The sequence below is a fragment of the Silene latifolia genome, chromosome 5 (assembly GCF_048544455.1).
Source record: "Silene latifolia isolate original U9 population chromosome 5, ASM4854445v1, whole genome shotgun sequence".
Classification (NCBI taxonomy): Eukaryota; Viridiplantae; Streptophyta; class Magnoliopsida; order Caryophyllales; family Caryophyllaceae; genus Silene; species Silene latifolia.
The window spans coordinates 57,141,874-57,164,664 of record NC_133530.1 but is presented as its reverse complement, the minus strand read 5'-3'; the positions used below and the strand labels follow the sequence as shown (position 1 = coordinate 57,164,664).

At 40.0% G+C, this 22,791-nt stretch overlaps 1 protein-coding gene and 1 long non-coding RNA gene across 2 annotated transcripts; one reads left to right on the top strand and one right to left on the bottom strand.

The window, feature by feature from the left end:
* Positions 1–5,710: 5,710 nt before the first annotated feature.
* On the top strand, positions 5,711–6,361 carry LOC141655408 (protein FAR-RED IMPAIRED RESPONSE 1-like). The gene has a single exon (XM_074462490.1). It carries the CDS (start codon positions 5,711–5,713, stop codon positions 6,359–6,361), a length of 651 nt encoding a protein of 216 aa, XP_074318591.1.
* A 2,380-nt stretch (positions 6,362–8,741) lies between these two features.
* Positions 8,742–9,238, bottom strand: LOC141656123 (uncharacterized). The gene is made up of 3 exons (XR_012548359.1): positions 9,142–9,238; positions 8,930–9,061; positions 8,742–8,830 (listed from the first exon to the last, which is right to left on the bottom strand). It is a non-coding gene; the product is annotated as an uncharacterized LOC141656123 (long non-coding RNA).
* Between the last annotated feature and the right edge of the window lie 13,553 nt (positions 9,239–22,791).

Below are 22,791 nucleotides of genomic sequence, written 5' to 3'. Positions count from 1 at the left end.
ATATATATATGTATATATATATATGTATATATATATGTATATATATATATATATATATATATGTATATAGATATGTATATATATATATTATGTATATATATATATATGTGTATATATATATATACACATATATATATATATATAGAGGCCGGATCCGGTGAGGCACCTCATTATGGCGAGGCGGCCGGTCTCACCAAATTACTACCTTGGACTCATTTGCATTATACATGGATGGGCTGATTTTGTAATGTTGGACTGAAAAAACAAGGATGAAAATTAGGGGTCAACAAGAAACTTTTCATTTGGTCCAAAACACTTTCTCTCTCTAATCTAAAAAAAAGCCCAAATACCTTATTCTCTCTAATCTAAACAAAAGGCCCAAATTCTTTCCTTCCAAAACTAATGAGCTTTCACGTTATACAAAAACACTCAATTTGGGCGATTTCAAAGAGAGCTAAAATATCATCAAATTTGTGAGACGATTTCATCAAATTAATCAAATTCTGAAAATCAAAGAGGCGAATTCATCAAATTAATCGATTTCTTAGAAGATTTCGAGGTAATTTCCCGGTAATTTCATATTATTTGATGAAAAATTGATTTTCTTAACTTCGTTCATTAATTGATGATATAATGATCAAATTTGAACAAAATCGAACTGTTTTGTAAATTTATAAGGATCAAAATCAAGTATTTCGTTAGTTTAGGGTTTGAATTCGATCAAAATTGAGCAATTGAGCAATTTCGGCATTCGCGGTGTAAAATTTGTTGATTTTGTTAATTCATTCATTAATTGATTATAATTCATTCATTAATAAGGCTCAAATTGACGTTGCGGCTTTAATTTCAATGGAGATTACGGACATTACAATAATCGGTGATAATATGCTTTGTTGAAAACAGTAATCTCCGTTTTTTCGCTATTTTATGAAGTTGTTTTTGCTATTCTCCTGATTTTGTGAATATGTGAGGTTATATTGTGAATCTAAGAAGTTATTTCGTAAATCTGAGAAGTTATTTCGTGAATGTAGGCTATAATATCCTGAATTTGATCAAAAATAATCAATTTCGCCCTACTTATTATGGTATTACTGCACGATGTTGCGGTCTAACTCCCGATCTCAGGCGACTCCCGATAATAGTGCTATTACAACAGGTATTCTGTTTTGTCCCTATTTTATGAATTTGAGACGTTATTTTGTTCTGGTTTTGTGAATCTGAGAGGTTATTTTGCGAATCTAGGAGCTAATTTTGTGCATCTGAGAGGTTATTTTGAAAATATAAACTGTTCTGGTTTTGTGAATCTGAGAGGTTATTTTGCGAATCTAGGAGCTAATTTTGAACATCTGAGAGGTTATTTTGAAAATATAGACTGTTCTGGTTTTGTGAATCTGAGAGGTTATTTTGCGAATCTAGGAGCTAATTTTGTGCATCTGAGAGGTTATTTTGAAAATATAAACTGTCTATAATATCCTGAAACTTGGATCGTGGCAGAAATTGTTTGACATTGTCTATTTTGTGAATTAGAGTGCTTATTTTGTGAATATAAGAGCTAAATATAATATTCAGAAAACTTAAAAATCTTGTAATTTTTCATCACATAAAATTTCGCAGGTTCATGGCTTTCGAATTACCTAAACAACAACATTCAAAAATAAAATAAACTGAAAAGCTGAAAAATTAAACAAGATATGATATTTGTTTAGTTTATCAATCACCCCTATTTGTTCGAGGCAATGCACATAGAGCAATATTGATATAGCTATAGGTGCACCGTTCATCCGCATCGAAAGTGATCTTCCCGCGTGTTTAGATGAATATGGGACTCTTCTACATATTGGAGTGTAGTTAAAATATTTTGAATCAAGCCTTGATGCTACCCATAGAAAGGGCCCCGAACTCGGGAATAGGTAGCCACCATTCGGTCTTGTACGCCCAAATTGCTCGAACTTCTCCCGCAACTTGAAAGCCTTTGTTTGCGCTAGTGTCATTTGTGCCAAATTGAATTAGTACTAATCCCATAAAATGACAAGTCTGCCTGCACATAACAGGCACCAAATACTCTATCTCATAACCTTGGCTCATTAAACAATCTGCCAATTTAGAGAGGTCAGGACAAACATACTTCCCTTTTTGATTCATATAACCTGGAACATTCGCCAAAACACAAGTATAGGGAGATACAAATAAATGAGACATTGTGTGCAATAGGGATTTTTGAAATGTTTTACAGAAGAGAGAAGAGAGGTTATTGGTATATACTATTATGTTTCAGAAATTAGATATTTATAGGCCTTGTATTTGGCACAACTCATCAAGATGCTGTTCACATTACCCATATATTAAATTTTTTGATTGAATGCTTGATTGTTCAATGTCCTTTTCTTGGGAATGGAACTGTTATTAACAAATCAACGAAATATCTAGATACATACAACCTGACCTTTTCTTAAAAGTGAATTCATAATCTTCACCAATTTTTTTTTTAATTATTTGAACTAATAATCTGATACTTTATTTAGTGAATCTCGGATTTTATTTGGTGAATCTCAGCCTATAGTTAGTGAATCTTGGGCCTTATTTTCTGAATCTCTGTTGTTAAACGTTACTGATGCAATTTATTTATTTCTTATTGTGTGAATCAGAGACCCTAGTTTGTGAAACTAGAAGGTTATTTTGTGAAACTTAAATAACTAATATATACAACCTGGTAAGATTAAAACTAAATAAGATGACAAATTCTGAAAAGTTTGCACAAGTCCGCACCATTGAATGCTTTAATTGTCTTGTATCAGTAATATTGCATGCTTTCTTATCTATGGTTGTCGATGTCATACTTATTATGGTGTTCCTACTATTTTGTTAATTTGAAACATTATTATCGTGAAACTTTATTTGTTAATATAAGAGCTAATAAGGCTCAAATTGACGTTGCAGCTTCAATTTCAATGGAGATTACGGACATTACAATGAATCGGTGATAATATTGCTTTTTGAAACAGGTAATCTCCTTTTTTCGCTATTATCCTGATTTTGTGAATATGTGAGGTTATTTTGTGAATCTAAGAGTGAATTTTGTAAATCTGGGAAGTTATTTCGTGAATGTATGCTATAATATCCTGAATTTGATCAAAATTTATCAATTTCGTCCTACTTATTATAGTGTTCCCGCTGATGTTGCAGGTCTAACTCTGATACTACAAATGACTCTGATAAGAGTGCTATTGCAACAGGTATTCTGTTTTGTCCCTATTTTATGAATTTGAGACGTTATTTTGGTCTGGTTTTGTGAATCTTCGAAGTTTATTTGCGAATCTAGGAGCTAATTTTGTGCATTTGAGAGGTTATTTTGAAAAATATAGACTAATATCCCGAAACTTGGTTTGTGACAGAGGAACTTAGATGCTAATATTGTGAAACTTGATTTGTGAATCTCCTATGTTGCTCTTTTTGGCAAAACTTACTAATTGAACCGAAGAAACATCAATCTTTTATGAATTTGAGATGTTATTTTTTTGAGATTGTTTTGCTATTCTCCTTATTTTGTGAATCAGATAGCTTATTTTGTGAATATAAGAGCTAATTATGTGAATTTGATAGGTTATTTAGTGAATATAGACTATAAGATTATGAAGCTTGGTTTGTGGCAGAGATTGTTTAACATTGTCTATTTTGTGGATCAGAGTGCTTATTTTGTAAATATAAGAGCTAATTATTTGAATCTAGTAGGTTATCTATTGAAATATAGACTATAAGATCCTGAAACTTGGTTTGTGGCATAGATTATGAACCTTATATGCTAATATTGTGGAACTTTATTTGTTAATCTCCTATCTTGCACTTTTGGCTTATTTTGTGAATCTACAATTTTCAGTTGTTGATTCCAATGTTAATTGCGGTGAAGCTTCTACCTCTACTGTGTTAACAAGCCCTACAGTACCAACTATTTCCACACCTACTACTCTTATAACTTACACACCGAGTGGCAACAACAATGGATAAATAGGATTGATGAAAAGTTTACACCAAATGATTGGGAAAACATTTATTGACTTAGACTCAAATGATTTGTTTTATGAAACGTCGCTGTTTTTGCTTGTGGGTTTAAATCAAGGAAATCTTCAAGCAAAAGGTTTCGTGATGATATTATCATAACAAAGTGCATGGTTTGCAATCGGGAAGGCTGTAATAAGAAGAAAAGACGACCTGCCCTAACTGGTGTTGCAGAAAAGGCGGATGAATCCGTTGCATCGAAAATAACGAAATAGGTAGTACAAAGAGCAAACCGAACAAACCAATTGCTAAACGTAGGGTGAAAAAAGGTGGAGGAGAGGCAGAGAGTTCCAACAAAGGGTCAACCACAAGAATAACAAAGATTAGAAGGTGGGGCTGTCCAAAGAATGATAAAGTTCAAGTTCCATGAGAACAAGTACATGGTTGACGTGTTTATTGAGGGTCACAATCACCCGCTTGATGTTGTGAAAAATAAGGAATTTGAGAAACTTGCTGAAAATATCAATGAATTTCATATGCAAATGATTGTCAGCAATTCAAAAGCAAATGTTGGTCCTAGCTTAACACACCAACTATGCACTCAACAATTGGGTGGTTTTCAAAATGTCGGGGCAACAGTCAAGCAATTCAAAAATTTTCGTAGAGGAAATGAAGTGTCTAATGAACAAATATGATGGGGAAATGTTCAAATCACGCTTAGACACCCTAGCTGAAACAAAAGGGCTCCACTTTGTTTATGAAAAAGATTCCAAGAATGCATTGACAAGGATTTTCTGGACGAATTGTGACATGCAAAGAGCGTATGCTCTGTTTGGGGATGGAGTTTCATACGACCCAACTTATGGTACAAACAAGTACAACATGACGTTCACGCCTTTCACGGGCATTGACCATCATAAAAGGTCAATCACATTTGCATGTGCGCTTATAGAACATGAAAACGATGAGTCATTCATGTGGGTATTTGACCGATTTCGCAAAATATGGGTGGGAAAGAGCCTAACTACATAATCACTGACGAAGACCCAGGAATAATTAAAGCAGTTCCAGGTATGTTTCTGAAATTTGCAAATCGTACCTATTAACTTGTGAAACTTCATATTAAATTGTGAATCCTACATTTGTTTTGTTGATTCTAGTTGGCACTGGAAAATATGATGGTTGTAATAATTTGATTGGTTTTTTGTTTATGTGAATCGTAGTGCTTATTATGCGAAACTAGATCATGAATTTGTGAAACTGGGGTAAAAATATGTTTCACGTACTTATATCGCGAATAAGGCACAAAATTTATATAGTCTGAATCCGAGGATAAGACATGAGATTCACAAAATAACCCCCCAGATTTACAAAATAAGCTATAGGATTCACAAAATAAGCTATATGATTTATAGTCCGAATCTGAGGATAAGACTTGAGATTTACATAATAGTGCATCGTATGACTTTGTTATGTGAAACTGCGTGAATTTAGTTATTATAAAATGATGGTGACGGTCGATAATTTGATTTTGTTCATTGCAGCTAAGTTCAAAACAGCGAAACATCGGTTTTGCATGTGGCACATCATGAAGAAAATAACCGACAAGGTTGGGAGTAAAATTTGTAGAGATACCGACTTTTTAACCCGTCTGAACGGTGTTGTATGGGACGATGACCTGGAGCCCGGGGAATTTGAAGAGAAGTGGCTTAAAGTCATGAACGATTTCTCCTTGGAAGATAATACGTGGTTGAATGGGAAGTTCGCTGATAGACACACATGGATACCCGCTTATTTCAGAAATGTGCCAATGGGCGGTTTACTACGAACTACACAAAGGTCAGAGAGTGCTAATAGTTTCTTTAAGCGGTTTGAAAACAAATACGGGACATTAACTGAGTTCTTGGTGCGCTATGAAAGCGCCACTGACCACCAAAAGCACCTGCTGAAGCTCCGTGAAGAGGAGAATGCGAATTCAATCCCTGAAACACTGTATGGGTCAAAATGGGAGACACAAGCAGTGAGAAGCTATACCCATGCGATGTTCTATGAGTTCCAAAACCAGGTGAAGCTTTCAATAAATACCTGCAGTTTGGTTGGATACACTCCGCCAGATCCTGTGACGAACTTTGAAGTGTCGTTAGTTGAGGATGCAAAGAAAGGACTAAAATTTGCAGTTGAGTGCAGTAGAAGCACGAATGATGTAAGGTGCACATGTAAACTGTTTGAAAGGAGAGGTATTTTATGCAAATACATCATTTGGGTTTGTTCGGGAAAGTTTAAGGACATACCTGATAAATATATTTTGCAAAGGTGGAGCAAGAATGCACTCAAAAGTGACGTTTATGATTGGAATGGGAATCATTAGAGAAATACAACAATACCAAAGACAAAACAGATTGGAATGTCTGTGGTGTGGTCCGAGATTCATTTAATCGTTGGTATGCTCAAAAGGAAAGAAGAGTCGGATGTGAGAGAGTTTGCCAAGTTAATCAAGGAATTCAGGACAAAACTAGAGGGAAACACTCAACCGTTGACAAAACAACAACAGATTGAGCTTCTACTGGGCTGCGCAGGTTCCGGAAGAAACCAACATCTTACCGCCTAATGTATCTAGGAACAAAGGTCAGGTAAACGGTTGGTGAGCAAGAAAAATAAGGCAATCAAGAAGGCGGAAAAAGCAAAAAGGTTGTGTGCTAACTGTAAGCGCAAGGGTAACCACGACAAAAGGAATTGTCCATATGATTTTGCAGACCTTCCTCCAGTGAATCAGGTTTGTATTCATCTACGCAAATACATCTGATATTAATCAAGTATTTTATTTATCTGTTTATCTTATTTTGAGAATCCCAGAGGTTGCTTTGTGAATCCCAGGTCTTAATTTGTGAATCCTGGGTCTTGTTATGTGAATCACATATCTTTATTTGTGAATCACAGAAATGAGACTGATTGTATGTAGTAACCTGATATAATTCCTCACTTTGTAACATAAATGACAACAGTTGGCTTATATGAATGTGATTCACGTCGTGTCACCCAATTTTGCATGATCCTCACTTTTATTATTGTACATCTAATGTTTGTAAACATCTTTCTAATTCCAGCTCTGTCTTTTACGTAGGGAGAGCTAGCGGACGAAGAAGTAGAAGAGGAAGGGGGTGAGGATGAAGAATGAAGGAAAGAGTCTTCTTAAGCCTTGAGAAATAGATATGATGATTGAAGAAGACACTGGCAATTTTGAAAGGAGCAGTCTTTTAGTTTGGCAACATATTATTGGTTTCCAAAAATATGGACATCTTATTTGTTTATCTTATTTTTGTGAATCTGAGAGGTTCTTTTGTGAATGTAAGACGTTTTATGAATCTTAAATCTTAATATGTACAAAAGACCTGGAAATCTTATTTGTTGGTATTAATTTGTGAATCCTGGGTCTAATTTTCGCGATTATTAGGAAGATTCGTAATCTTATTAGAAAGGAACGGTTGATCACTAAACGGTCTTATTTTGTGAATGACACACTTTAAATATTATATAAAATGGATTAGTGTGAATTATAGACGTTATTTCATGAATCTTACCGTGTGAATGACAATATATAAATCCGAGGTCTAATATTGTGAATCGACTTGTTTTGTGAATCCATCTTTTGTGAATATCGTCTTTTTTTTGAATCTCAGACATTCTTTTGTAAATCTCAGGTCTCATTTTGTCGACTTATTTTGTGAATCCATCTTTTTGTGAATATCGTCTTTTTTTTTGAATCTCAGACATTCTTTTGTGAATCTCAGGTATCATTTTGCGAATCAGACGCTTTATAAATCATCCACGTCAAATTCAAGCGACTAATCAATTCCATTGATTAAAATCAATTCCATTGATTAAAATCAACTATTACAAAAGGAGATCTACTAAATAAGCAGATTAGCACCCAACTAAATGACTAATAACATATTCACTAGAATACTTGATAGATCCTGCATATACCATCTAATACTATACTAACATAATACTTGATTGTATCCACCACAAGTTAAATTCCACGCATAAGGGACAAATGCCTCCGACGAACCAACCAGAGATAAGTAAGTATACACTGCATAACACCCAAAACTCACAAAAAAAAGAATAAATGCTGCCCGTTTTACTACACGCTCACAAAGACAATCATGAAGAATAAATTCCCAACCAGAGAAGCATACACTGAAGAACGATCTCCCTGCTTCACATCATATCACCACCATAGACAAGCACATCTTGCTACTTATACTCCTATATCAGAAAACACATAAAATATTTCAAAATATATACACGGACAAGCATGGCTCGCTACTATTCAAAATATCGCGGATACTATGAATGAATGGGGATTTGATATGCAAAAGTTATTAAAGAACCGGACTCGTACCGTTCTAGTATTTGCATCCCATGAAAGTAGTTGCATCATTACGGACTTTCAAAATCGCATTCTCTCGCAATTGTAAGAAATTATAGATGAAATTAATGAACAACACAGTTTCAAATACAGATTTCATGTACGTATCTTTGTTCAACTTGTTTCTTACCCGATAATTGTCCGGATTCTCGCAATCACCGAGCTCACAAATTCAACATACTCAAATACCTCAACACGTGAGCTCCACAATCAAAACTGAATGTAGTATAGTGTTCAACGGTTTAGTAAACAATATTTAATTTCCGTAAAGCGGACACATTAGGGAATAACTTACTTATTTGATTGTTGAGGAACTTTGAGAGTTATAACCCTGTGAGAGTGCAGAAACCGCATGGGATAATATGACGGGGAACTACTTGCCAAAATAGGAGATAATTTGGCCACCTGAAAATGTTTCGAGTTAATACTGATTGTACACTAAAAATGTTTTATATACTCTGATTCACAAACTGTCAAGGGTTAGATTAGGCAAATAATTAATACCGTGTCTATGGTTGTATTATGTACATCATAAGACTGTACGCTGTTGCTTGAGTTGAGGATGTAATTCGTTTTACTCTCCATATCGCATATACAAGCCCACCAATGTTTGTCTTTGATCAGCGGTATAAAAACCTGATATAATAAAGATTAGTCTCCAATTTACAGCCCTACATGTCCGCCACAAAAAAAAAAATGTTGTTGAGGGACCAGACCTTTCGGATTGTGGCACCATTCACCGGTTTGTATGTCCCACTGATGTATTGATTCCAAATACAAGGGTTTTTCTTCTTTGTACAGTTCTACATACCACAAAAGGTGATTTTACAAACCATATCAATTTGGGATAATCAAGATACTTGAATATTAAAACAAGTTCAAAGTTAACCACGATGACATTCGATGGCAAGTACAGAAGATCTGGTCGATGAAGTGTCGTCTTAATCCCAAACATATCAATCACCTAAAAAAACAATATTAGGAATGAAACAAAAGATTACAGATAATACAATGAAATGAACGCTGATAGTAGTCTACTTACTTGATCCATAACCCACTGACGCGGTCTAAGCGTAGATAAAGCCGCTCGTGTGACTTCCATCCACTGAGTACACACCATAGCCTCGCTGTAGTAAGGCACATTAAGAAACATTACTAGAATTATCCAAATAAAAATAAAAATTAAAGTAAAGGGGCAAGGGAAAAGCACAAAAAAATAAAAGTAAAGGGGAAAAATACTTACTGTGTGACATCTCTTCCTTTGCGGTGCCAAATAAACTTCACAAGGTCGTCTTCAGAATAAGGTAGACGCCGGTAGCCCCTGACAAATATTAATAAGACAGCTTAAGATCTGTGATTCACAAATCAAGATCTTTGATTCACATAATAAGACCCACGATTCAGAAATTAAGAACAACAGATAAAACCAATAATAACATCTAAGATTCACAAAACATGATTAATAAGGGAATGGGTCATACATAGGCACACAATTCCACTCTTCTGCACTTCGTTCGACAATAGCTTTCAACATGTTGTCACCGGAGGTCATAATTCGAAGGCATAACTTCAATGCATAGCGTTTGGGTGACTTACCTATAAATGCAAAACAAAAAGTCCTTATAATTATTTCAAAGTTCACGTAATCGGCCCTGTGTTTCAGAAATTAACTCCGTGTCCGACAAATCTAACTCTCAGTTCACAAGGTTAAGTAAAGGTATCTTACGAAGTTATAATTAAAGGACAAATCGGTTTTGTTCCCTTTGTAATGCTCCAACAGGTGAAACAAATAGACGCCGGTATCCATTTCACCGGACTTCAAAATTGAAGGAGGGTTAAACAACTCGTGCATCATGTCGCCCATCTGCTGCGAATCTTGGTGAAACCCAATTAATGAGCCTGTCTTTTCTCACATACACAACCTAAATTAGCACTTAATTATGTGGATGTGTTACATGCTTGTCAAACACTTTGATCGTGAATTCACGAAAAAAAAGTAAATTCACAACTTTGCATAACCAGAAATGGAGGAAAAGACGCACCGTAGGTTGCACATAATCAGAATAGTTAACATCTACTCCATTCATAGGGTGTATGACTCACAATTTATTCCATCGAAGGTCGAAACAAAAGAAGAACGGTGGGCATGATGTAGACATGATTGGAGTGCAAATCAAAAACAAGACAAGATGAAATGAAAAGAAGAACATAAAGATGAAAATAGGTTTCACAAAACATAATAACACCAAACCAAAACTTACTAATTGAATCAAGAAACATCAATATTTTCCGGACAACCCTGGGAACTAACACCGTCATTGGAGTATGGAACAAATAAACGAACAGGAGAATCCGGTGATTTCAACTTCTCATTACTGTTTAGGATCTCACACCAAATATTTACAGCTTCAGAACATACTCGATCACCTTCAGGTATAGTCCTCAACATGCTCCTTGTCAATCTCTGAGTGTTACTTTGAAAAAGAATATCACTGCACTCAACAATCAAAACAATCAGATTCGCAAAACAAGCCGTCAGATTCTCAAAACAGTCTATTGGATTCACAATATAAGCCCTACGATTTATAAATTGTCTGATTCACAAAATGAGACCTGAGATTTACAAAACAAGTTCATAGTCAAATACCTTTGTTCTACTGTTGAGCAAAGCCCGAAATCCAACAAAGATTTTCTCCTCCGTATTAAAAGGAGTAATAACACCGATGTTTCTTTGGAGATACGGAGATCGATAGGCGGCAAACTGAATTATCTCTCTTCTAGGACGCACAATAGCAGGAGTATTGACATCAACATTATTGACATCAACATTAGTGACATCAACATGATCGAAAACGATGGTACCGATAATGTAGGAAATCTGTTCCCTCATCCTCTTCCTCTCGACACTGATCTATTCTTTCCTCACCTTGTATGCTTTCCTCACCTGGTCCCTCTTCTTCTCGCTTTCGCACGGACCGGTGGTTTCATCACCTGACAAACGGTTTCCATGACGACGACGAATGTATAGGTGAGTGACCAATGGTTTTTCGGCAATTGCTCGATTCTTCCACACACGCTTTGGAGATGGTGGACGGACGACTGGAATCATTGAGTATCATCGGGTAAATCAATAACAATTGGGGTTTCGGCTAGTTCGACAACTGGTGTTGGTGTTGGCTGGGACTGAGGATCAATAGATCTGTCTTCTTCAGAAGACAAAAAATGATCGTCGTCTGCTAGCAGCCTCCACCGTGGGCAATCTGATGGGGTTGGCAATCTTGGTTTACGACGTTTCCGAATGGGTTTGCTTGTCACTTTGGGATCTGGTGCACGAATCGGTACAAAAGTGTCATCCATAATTTCCAATGCCGCACGTAAATCAGCGTCGGACCATCCACCCATCCTGTCCACATCGTCATTAACAACGTGATCATTCTCCACAACATTTGCTGAAATGGATAACGTGTTTCCAACGATATTATTGACCACGTTGTCCAAATTCAGTTCACCGTCCTCATCCTTCTTAGCATCCTCATTATTACCCATCTCTATATTTTCCTCCTTATTCCCATCATCGGCATTTTCTTCATCCCCAACATTCTCATCAAACTCATCCTGTTGGGATGAAATATACCCGTCCGCAATACCATTAACGGCTGCCACCATAGTAGAGACCGCTGCTGAGGAAGGTAGCTTGATCGTAGCTTGAATAGCAAGAGATCTATAGCTAGCGAAAGCTGCAGCCGCTACCTTTGCGGCTTCAGCAAGTTTGTGAACAATCTCACACTTACTGTCACTAAGGCCATCGCTTCCTTGTCACCGCAATGTGGAATATCAGACCCTATATCTGGTTTGCCTTCTTCGTGGTATTGGATGGTTGATTTGGACTGAACATGCTCAAGCTTTGTGACCGGTGGCTGAGGTGCGGGTGCGAGTGTGTGGTAGCTCATGACAAGGGGAGGCTCCACAGAACCTTGACCGAAACCTTTTTTTGCCTTCAACTCCTGTTTAATTCTTTTTGCAATTTTTTCTTTCGTCCAATTACAACAAGTTGGAAATTGTCTTACGACCAATCTTGATTTGTAGACGAAACGGTCCAAGTAAATGTACACGAGCACCATAATGGGTCCACCAAAAAAATTATCTCCTTTCAAGCGTTTGACATCTCTGCACTCCTCCTTTTGCCAAGACTCAACTTGGTCACCAACTTCTGTTTGATGAAATTGCACCAATTGAATTCGGAATCGATGAAGTATCACCTAAACTTTTTAAAATCCTCAAACTTGCGCGATTCCCTTGCACACCACCCAACAGAGACGAGAATATGTAAACGATGAAATTTCGTTTAAAGTCATCTCCACCATCTTTCTGCATGGATAATTTGTTCAAGACGTGGTGATCATCGATATATTTGTGTGGATATTGCTTTCGGAAGTTTTCCAACGTAGCTAAATAAGCAGGACACTTATCCACATGTGACGCTTCCTCAACAGGTCTTGAACCCATTGGAATGCTCATGCAAAGATGGATGTCCTCCTCTAATACAGGGAGTTTTTTGTCAAATAACCATCCCTTTGCTGGGTTGTAATTTGACACTAGCCAATAAGCAAGGTGTAACACCCCCATACTCCAAGTGCCTTACCAGGACCACTCAGGTATGAAGACATCACCATCTCGGTTGCCCGAGGTATGATAATCAAATAGACAAAACAGAAACAACGTTTATTATAAATAGTTTAACGAATAGTTACAATCCATGAAACCAACTAAAAGTACGATACATTATTCAAACTATCTGTTTCTCAATCGAAATGTAAATAAATACTAAACTACAAATGAAGACTCTATCGTCATGTCGTGGCCATCCCAAATATCCCAAAAGATCATCTCTATACCGCTCAATATCTGCTCACCATCCCCGAATGGATCACCGCAGTTTTACAAAACAACACCGGTCGATTAATCACACAATCAAGATAGATAACAACAACAAGACAAACAAACACAAACAATCACACACACACACACACACACCACCAAATCCCAACATCTCAATACTGACTGTCCACTGGACCAGCTCTGCCAGTGGGGGACCGCAGCCGTTCCCACCTAAGCCCCGCTCATCGTACGAGCGATAACCCTGTCTATTAATGTGCACATCCCCTTTCGTGGCGGGTTCCACGAAGGGCGAAACTAGGGCGTGAGATCACTCCCGCAAGTGACCCCACTCAGCCGAGAACGCATCTCGAGAGCCATAGAAACCAATCACAATCACAATCACAATCACAATCACAATCGTCATATCAAACAACTAACTACAGCACATCACCAATATCCCATTATGGGACTAATACTGAGTAGGAAATCCTACCTGGAAAGCACAACACGCAGACGGTATCTACAAACAGTATCAAAACGGCTCCTCTACGAATTCTCCTCCTATCATACAACACATAGATGCTACCATTCAAATACTACTCATAAAAACCCCCAATTCCTAAATTAGGGTTTCACCAATCTTAACAAAACATTATATAAATTATATTAAAAGCTTACCCTCGACGCAAGGAATCCAACGACACGAACTACGATACGAACCGACCGTCTGAACTCCGGGAATTGTCAAGAACGCGATTAGGAAGAAGACTAGTTGCTTTCTCTCTTAAACAAGTTTTAGGTTTTGTAAAAAGTGATTTAGAACAATGACGAATATGTTTAAATACCTTAATCGCGTAATTAACAAAACCCGAGAAAACTCCCCGTAAACCGGACACTCGATCGAGTACCCAAGGTACTCGATCGAGTACCCCCTACTCGATCGAGTGCCCCACTACTCGATCGAGTGCCCAACAGTCGAAACTATTTTATTTCGCCACTTACCCTTACTCGACAGAGTAAGGGCTACTCGATAGAGTACCCCCAAGACTATAAATACGGAGTATTACAGTCTTCCCTCCTTAAAAGGAACTTCGTCCCCGAAGTTCAAACCACTACCAAACAAAGGTACTCCCATAAGCCTCCCGACTCGAAGGTCAAACAAAACACAACGTAAAGCATGATACTAACCCAACTTATCCCGACAAACATACCGACACAACATATAAAAGGGGTGTAAAAACTCTTAAAAACTCTCGCGATCATCTCCTACCCCCCTAAAAGAAACAAGGTTACGTCCCCGTAACCATACATACCTGATCATCTTAATCTGTTCCACCATCTCATGTACCATCTCTGGTCCTAAAACCACTGCCTCAGCACTATCGTCCCAACAGATCGGACTCCTACATCTCCTCCCATACAAAGCCTCAAACGGTGCCATACCAATACGGTGTGATAGCCGTTGTTGTAAGAAAACTCTATCAAGTCCAACCTCCGCTCCCACTACCACCAAAATCCATCACACAAGCTCGCAACATATCCTCAAGAGTCTTGATTGTTCTCTCGATCACGCCCTGCATTGCGGGATGAAATGTTGTACTCATCTTCAAAGTCGTTCCCAACGATTCCTGCAACTCCTTCCAAAACCTCGATATAAACCTCGCATCTCTGTCAGACACTATGTCCTTAGGGACTCCATGTAACTTAAGCACGTTCTTTCGATAGGCCATAGCCAATTGTGCCTTAGTCCATGTATCTTTCATTGGAACAAAGTGAGCTGACTTGGTCAGACGATCCACTATCACCCAAATCATGTTGTTACCTTGTTGACTCTTAGGCAAACCCACAATGAAATCCATGGAAATGGATTCCCACTTCCACTCAGGCACCTCTAAAGACTGAATCTTACCTTGTGGTCGTCTCTGTTCCCCTTTAACTCTCTGGCATGTCAAACAACGGACACAAACTCACTGCTCTTTCTTCATCCCAGGCCACCAAAACGTTTTCTTCAAATCCTTGTATAGCTTGTCTCCACCCGGATGCACTGAATATGGTGTGCAATGCGCTTCTGTCATGATCGTCTTTTTCAACTCCTCATCGTTAGGAACACACCACCTACCATCAAACCTCAAGCTACCATCTGTGTGAATGGAGAAGCGGGACGCTGTCCCTTTCTCTACTCCAGCTCTCCACTCCACTATCTTAGGATCCAAAGCCTGCTTATCCCGAATGTCATCATAAAACTCCATATGTACTGTCATATCACCCATAGCATCTCCTTTCTGCATCATATGAATCCCAAAGCTCGCTACCTCATCCCTCAGCCTCATCAAAGATAGAGCTGTACACAAGGAATGTACACTCTTTCTACTCAAAGCATCAGCAACTACATTGGCCTTCCCTTCATGGTAGATGATTTCCATGTCGTAGTCGCCAATCAACTCCATCCACCTCCTCTGTCTCATGTTCAACTCCTTCTGCGTGAAGATGTACTTGAGACTCTTGTGATCAGAAAATACCTTAAAGATTGCTCCATAAAGGTAATGTCTCCAAATCTTGAGAGCAAACACCACTGCACCCAACTCCAGATCATGAGTAGGGTAGTTCTCCTCATAAGGCTTCAACTGCCTAGAAGCATAGGCAATCACTTTACCATTCTGCAATCAACACGCATCCCAACCCATTCTTCCAAGCATCGTATAAACCTCAAAATTCTCGCTCCTTCAGTAATGCCAAGACAGGAGCTGTGGTCAAACGCTCCTTTAGGGTTTGGAACGCCGTCTCACAACTCTCATCCCAACGAAACCTGTTCTCTTTCCTCATCAACGCTGTCATCGGTCTAGCTATCTTGGAGAAATCTTTCACGAACCGTCTGTAGTATCCAAATAAATCCAAGAAACTCCTCACCTCAAAGAACATTCTTCTGCTTCCCACTTTGTCACAAACCTCAATCTTCGCCGGATCCACACTACCCCATCTTTAGAGATTACATGCCCTTAAAAGCAACTTTCTCTAACCAGAACTCACACTTGGACAAATTAGCATACAACTCATGCTCTCTCAAAGTCTGCAACACAATCCTCAGATGCTCCTCATGCTCCTCCTTAGTCTTAGAGTAGACTAAGATATCATCGATAAACACCACCACGAACTGGTCCAAGAACTGTCTGAAGATCCTATTCATCAAATCCATAAACACTGCCGGCGCATTAGACAACCCAAATGGCATCACCACATACTCATAATGGCCATACCTCGACGTGAAAGCTGTCTTCGGTATGTCCACCTCTCTAATCTTCACCTGATGGTACCCCGACCTCAAATCAATCTTAGAAAAGACTGTTGCACCACTCAACTGATCAAACAGGTCATCTATCCTTGGCAAAGGATACTTGTTCTTTATCGTCACACGGTTCAGCTCCCGGTAATCTATGCACAGCCTCAAACTCCCATCTTTCTTCTTCACGAACAGAACTGGTGCTCCCCAAGGCGATACACTTGGTCTAATGTATCCCTTCTCTATCAAATCATCCAACTGTTTCCTAAGTTCCTCCATCTCCTTAGGACCCATACGGTACGGTGCCTTAGAGATTGGCCCCGTCCCTGGCTTCAACTCAACGGTGAAATCTATCTCCTCTTCTTGTGGCAACCCCTTTAATCTCCTCCGAAAACATCTCGCAAACTCTCCCACCACCGTATCTCATCAATCGCGGGCTCTCTATCCGGTCATCTCTCACATGGCATAAGATCAAAGGACATCCCTTCCTCGATACGACTTCAAAGTGACAAAATGCAATCAACTTAACCTTGGGTTTGACTAGAAACCCACGATAAGACACACTTACACCCTTAGGACCTCTTAGGGACACTTTCTTTTGATGACAGTCTATCTTAGCCTTATACTTTCCTAACCAATCCATCCCAACTATCATCTCAAAACCATTAAAAGGAAACTCTAGCAAGTCTACAGGGAAATCAACTTGCCCAACTATCAAAGATACATCTCTAAACAACCTCCCACACGATACAGACTCACCCGAAGGTATGAAAACTTGCTCCCTAACAGACTCATATACTCTCAAACCCAACTGTTTTACATGACTCGAAGACACAAACGACTGAGAAGCCCCCGAATCAAACAAAACAAACGTAGGAATACCATTAACAAGGAATGTACCTGATAACGTGCGCATCTTCCTCACCGCCTTCTTGTCCATCATGAACAACTTGCCATCGGTCTTCTCGCCCACCTCCCGGACAAGACTAGGCGATGCGGTCGGCTTAGCACCCGACCCTTGATTGTTGTTGTTGTTCATCGGTGTCTTCCGATAAGAATTACCGCCGTTGCGGTTGCCTCCACTCTGGTAGCTCGACCTCCCGGTTTGGCCATGATCCACCTGGTCCATTTGCTCGCAAAGCTCTGCAGTCTCTGAAAGATCCCGGTGCACTCGTGCACTCATGTCTCTTGTGGCCTACTCCACCACAACCAAAGCAGTCACTCCCAACTATTGCTCACACTCCCACGGCCACGCCCAAAGGAAGTTCCAAAGACTAAACCTGCACCCGAAGAAAATCCCTTAGACTGATTGTGGTTGCCTTTCTTGTAATTAGATTGGCCACCACCCTCGCTCTCGACTTCCTCTTCTCTCCACCGACCTCTCCCGAGCCATCTCCACCACCTCTCGCTCTTCCACCCTCTCATAAGCCTCCTTAACATCGGTAAGGATTCCCACGGGTAACTTATCCATAATCTTGGTAGTCAACCCACTCTCAAACCTCAACGCCAGGTTTTCCTCACTCAAACCCATATCCTCAGCATACCTGGACTTCTCATTGAACTGTCTGTAGTACTCGGCTACAGACATCTCGGTGAAATCTTAAACTTATCAAACTCCTCCCTCAACCTACTTCTCACATGCTCCGCACGAAATCCTTCCTCACACCTTACGAAACTCCCCCCAAGGTATAGCAGGCAATCCTTGGTTGGTATATATCTCCTTGGCACTCACTTTCACCGAATCCCACCACTTGCCACCGCCTCCCTCGGATAGAATGCAGCCTGATCCACTCTCATCTCATCGGACAAGAACTAAATCTAGTATGTTCTCCATCTCCCTCAGCCAACTATCAAGGAGGTTAGGCTCCTCAACTCCCTTGTACTCCTTCGGGTTAAACCTCGCAATATAGAGGCTGACTTTAGCATGGTCAACCTCCTTCTCCTTTTCCTTATTCTTGTCCTCATTCACTTTCTTTAAGGTCTCAGTAAGAGCATCCTGGTGCTCTAACATCTTGACGATGTCATCCGTAGTCATAAGCTCAGCTCTTGCATACAAAGCATTTCTCATGGGCGGCATCTTGAAGCTATATAAGAAAGGGTAAACATGAACACACGTACTAAACCTCAAAACACGAAAACGCGCCTTAAACCTACTCGATCGAGTATCCAAACCCACTCGATCGAGTAGCGGGCTACTCGATCGAGTGCCCCCATGTACTCGATCGAGTACCCAAACTCCAGAACCAAACAGACCTTCGGATCTCTAACCCACTCGATCGAGTATCTAGGCTACTCGATCGAGTGACCCTACTCGATCGAGTACCCTTGTTACTCGATCGAGTGCCCAAAACGCGATTCTCGACTCAAAATCGCTAAAACCTACCCGATCGAGTCAGCCTCACTCGATCAAGTACCACCAATACGTAAGAGCTACCCGCATATTACGTCATATACTAACATGTTAACTTTATAAATCACATTATATCATAACAATCATGCTATTAATTGCCACGTTGTAAAACATTCCATCATGCTATCATTTCATCAACAATGTCTATATATATAACATCACTTTTCTTTCATCTCATCAACTTCCAATTCGAACATCCAACCATCAACACATTCCATCACATTGTTACGCAAGTTACTAAGCACACACATGACTCAACACACATTTCCCCCATGTGACCGGTTCAAAGTTGTAGGGCGACCCCCGCGACTTTAGGACATCTCCCAAGCCTTTGCACTAGCTCCTACAACTTTTACCCCGGGTTCTTTTTAATTGACTCCCTATGTTCATTAAGTTCATTGGTTACAGGTTTCAGGATCGTCGCTCTGATACCATTTGTAACACCCCCATACTCCAAGTGCCTTACCAGGACCACTCAGGTATGAAGACATCACCATCTCGGTTGCCCGAGGTATGATAATCAAATAGACAAAACAGAAACAACGTTTATTATAAATAGTTTAACGAATAGTTACAATCCATGAAACCAACTAAAAGTACGATACATTATTCAAACTATCTGTTCTCAACTGAAATGTAAATAAATACTAAACTACAAATGAAGACTCTATCGTCATGTCGTGGCCATCCCAAATATCCCAAGATCATCATCTATACCGCTCAATATCTGCTCACCATCCCCGAATGGATCACCGCAGTTTTACAAAACAACACCGGCCGGTCAAGATTAATCACACAATCAAGATAGATAACAACAACAAGACAAACAGACAAATGAACCACACACACACACACACACACACACACACCACCAAATCCCAACATCTCAATACGATTGTCCACCGGACCACCACCAAAGGGGGGACCGCACTGCCCCACCTAAGCCCCGCTCATCGTACGAGCGATAACCCCGTCCATTAATGTGCACATCCCCTTTCGTGGCGGGTTCCACGAAGGGCGAAACTAGGGCGTGAGATCACTCCCGCAAGTGACCCCACTCAGCCGAGAACGCATCTCGAGAGCCATAGAAACCAATCACAATCACAATCACAATCACAATCGTCATATCAAACAACTAACTACAGCACATCACCAATATCCCATTATGGGACTAATACCGAGTAGAAATCCTACCGGATAGCACAACACGCAGACGGTATCTACAAACCGTATCAAAACGGCTCCTCTACGAATTCTCCTCCTATCATACAACACATAGATGCTACCATTCAAATACTACTCATAAAAACCCCCAATTCCTAAATTAGGGTTTCACCAATCTTAACAAAACATTATATAAATTATATTAAAAGCTTACCCTCGACGCAAGGAATCCAACGACACGAACTACGATACGAACCGACCGTCCAACTCCGGAATTGTCAAGAACGCGATTAGGAAGAAGACTAGTTGCTTTCTCTCTTAAACAGGTTTTAGGTTTTGTAAAAAGTGATTTAGAACAATGACGAATATGTTTAAATACCTTAATCGCGTAATTAACAAAACCCGAGAAAACTCCCCCGTAAAACTGGACACTCGATCGAGTACCCAAGGTACTCGATCGAGTACCCTACTCGATCGAGTGCCCCACTACTCGATCGAGTGCCCAACAGTCGAAACTATTTTATTTCACCACTTACCCTTACTCGACAGAGTAAGGGCTACTCGATAGAGTACCCCCAAGACTATAAATACGGAGTATTACACAAGGTCCCCGGGAACCTTGTCTGTTTCAATCATTAACAGACCGCCAAAGCCCATGTCTTTTATAGCTTGAATCTGTTGATCGCTCGGTGGATTTTTCGTATCTTTCAGAAAGTTGTACAACCCTTTTGGCGACATTCGAGTCCTCACTGTAGGCAGTCCCTCTGTACGCACCCTCTGTTTTTTTGCTGGCGGAGGAGCGGCAGCTTGCTCAACAACCGCCTGTGATGGTCGCTTCATCTTGTAGCCTGTTTCACAATAATCATCTTTAGCGTCACAAAATAAGCTGAAAGGATACACAAAAATAAGAACTAATATTTATATAGTCTATTTTGGGGGGGATAGGACCTGAGATTCACAAAATAACTCTCCAGTTTCACGAAATAACCTCAAGGATTCTTTTCAATAAGACATAAGATTTATATAGTCTGAATGTGAGGAGAAGACCTGAGATTCACAAAATAACACCCCAGTTTCACAAATTAACCTCTATGATTCACAAAATAAGGCATAAAATTTATATAGTCTGAATCCAGGGATAAGACCCGAGATGCACAAAATAAACCCCCGCCACAAAATAAGCTATAGGATTCAAAAATAAGCTAACAAAGAGGGGCCGGGTGTCCTAAAACGGGATTTTAAAGGGTTTAGGGCTGGATTAGGCGGATCCGCTACCGCGGATCCGCCTAATCCAACCCTAAACCCTTTCCCTTTTACATAGTCATTCGACCAACGACAAGACCAAAAGACACCCTAGGAGGGGACGGGTGAACCCTTTTTGGGGACGGGGTTAACAAAGAGGGGCCGGTGTCCTAAAACGGAACGGGAAAGGGTTTAGGGTTGGATTAGGCGGATCCGCCGCGGATCCGCCTAATCCAACCCTAAACCCTTTCCCTTGTACATAGTCATTCGACCAACGACAAGACCAAAAGACACCCTAGGAGGGGACGGGTGAACCCTTTTGGGGGACGGGTTAACACAAGAGGGGGCCGGTGTCCTAAAACGGGACGGGAAAGGGTTTAGGGTTGGGTTAGGCGGATCCGCTACCGCGGATCCGCCTAATCCAACCCTAAACCCTTTCCCTTGTACATAGTCATTCGACCAACGACAAGACCAAAAGACACCCTAGGAGGGGACGGGTGAACCCTTTTGGGGGACGGGGTTAACAAAGAGGGGAACGGGTGTCCTAAAACGGGACGGGAAAGGGTTTAGGGTTGGGTTAGGCGGATCCGCTACCGCGGATCCGCCTAATCCAACCCTAAACCCTTTCCCTTGTACATAGTCATTCGACCAACGCCAAGACCAAAAGACACCCTAGGAGGGGACGGGTGAACCCTTTTTGGGGGACGGGGTTAACAGAGGGGGCCGGGTGTCCTAAAACGGGACGGGAAAGGGTTTAGGGTTGGATTAGGCGGATCCGCCTAATCCAACCCTAAACCCTTTCCCTTGTACATAGTCATTCGACCAACGCCAAGACCAAAAGACACCCTAGGAGGGGACGGGTGAACCCTTTTTGGGGGACGGGGTTAACAGTAGGGGGCCGGAAATGTCAACGGGGCATGAAGTTATTATTGAAGTTATTATTGAAATTGTCATTCGAAGTTATTATGAAACAATAGGGAACGCAAGGATTCACAAAAAACAAAGAACACAAAGCAAACTTCATTAATAAAACATAATAGTCATACATTATATTTATAAACTATCGACAATAGAACACGACAAACAAGATAGCAACGTTCAATGCCGAAAATTACAAAGATAGTATTTTAGGAAAAGGGATACAAATGTAGGCTATAGGTCCATAATAGAAGGTAAATCAATAGAACATGCATCTATACAATTGCGTAATAAGTTGACAAATAGCAATTGCGGGGCTCGCTCAAAGAGACATCACTGGAGGTAAAGAACGTAAGTTCTCATAAATTGTAGCGCGATCATTAGCATTCAAAAGGTTCATGGCACTTGGATGGTTATATTGGTGAAAATGAAGGATGAATTTAGCTGACATATTATCAGTCAGCAAACATTTGCACG

Excerpts from the sequence above, each read along its gene's own strand:
- LOC141655408 (XM_074462490.1), top strand. The coding sequence starts at position 5,711 with ATGAACGATTTCTCCTTGGAAGATAATACGTGGTTGAATGGGAAGTTC.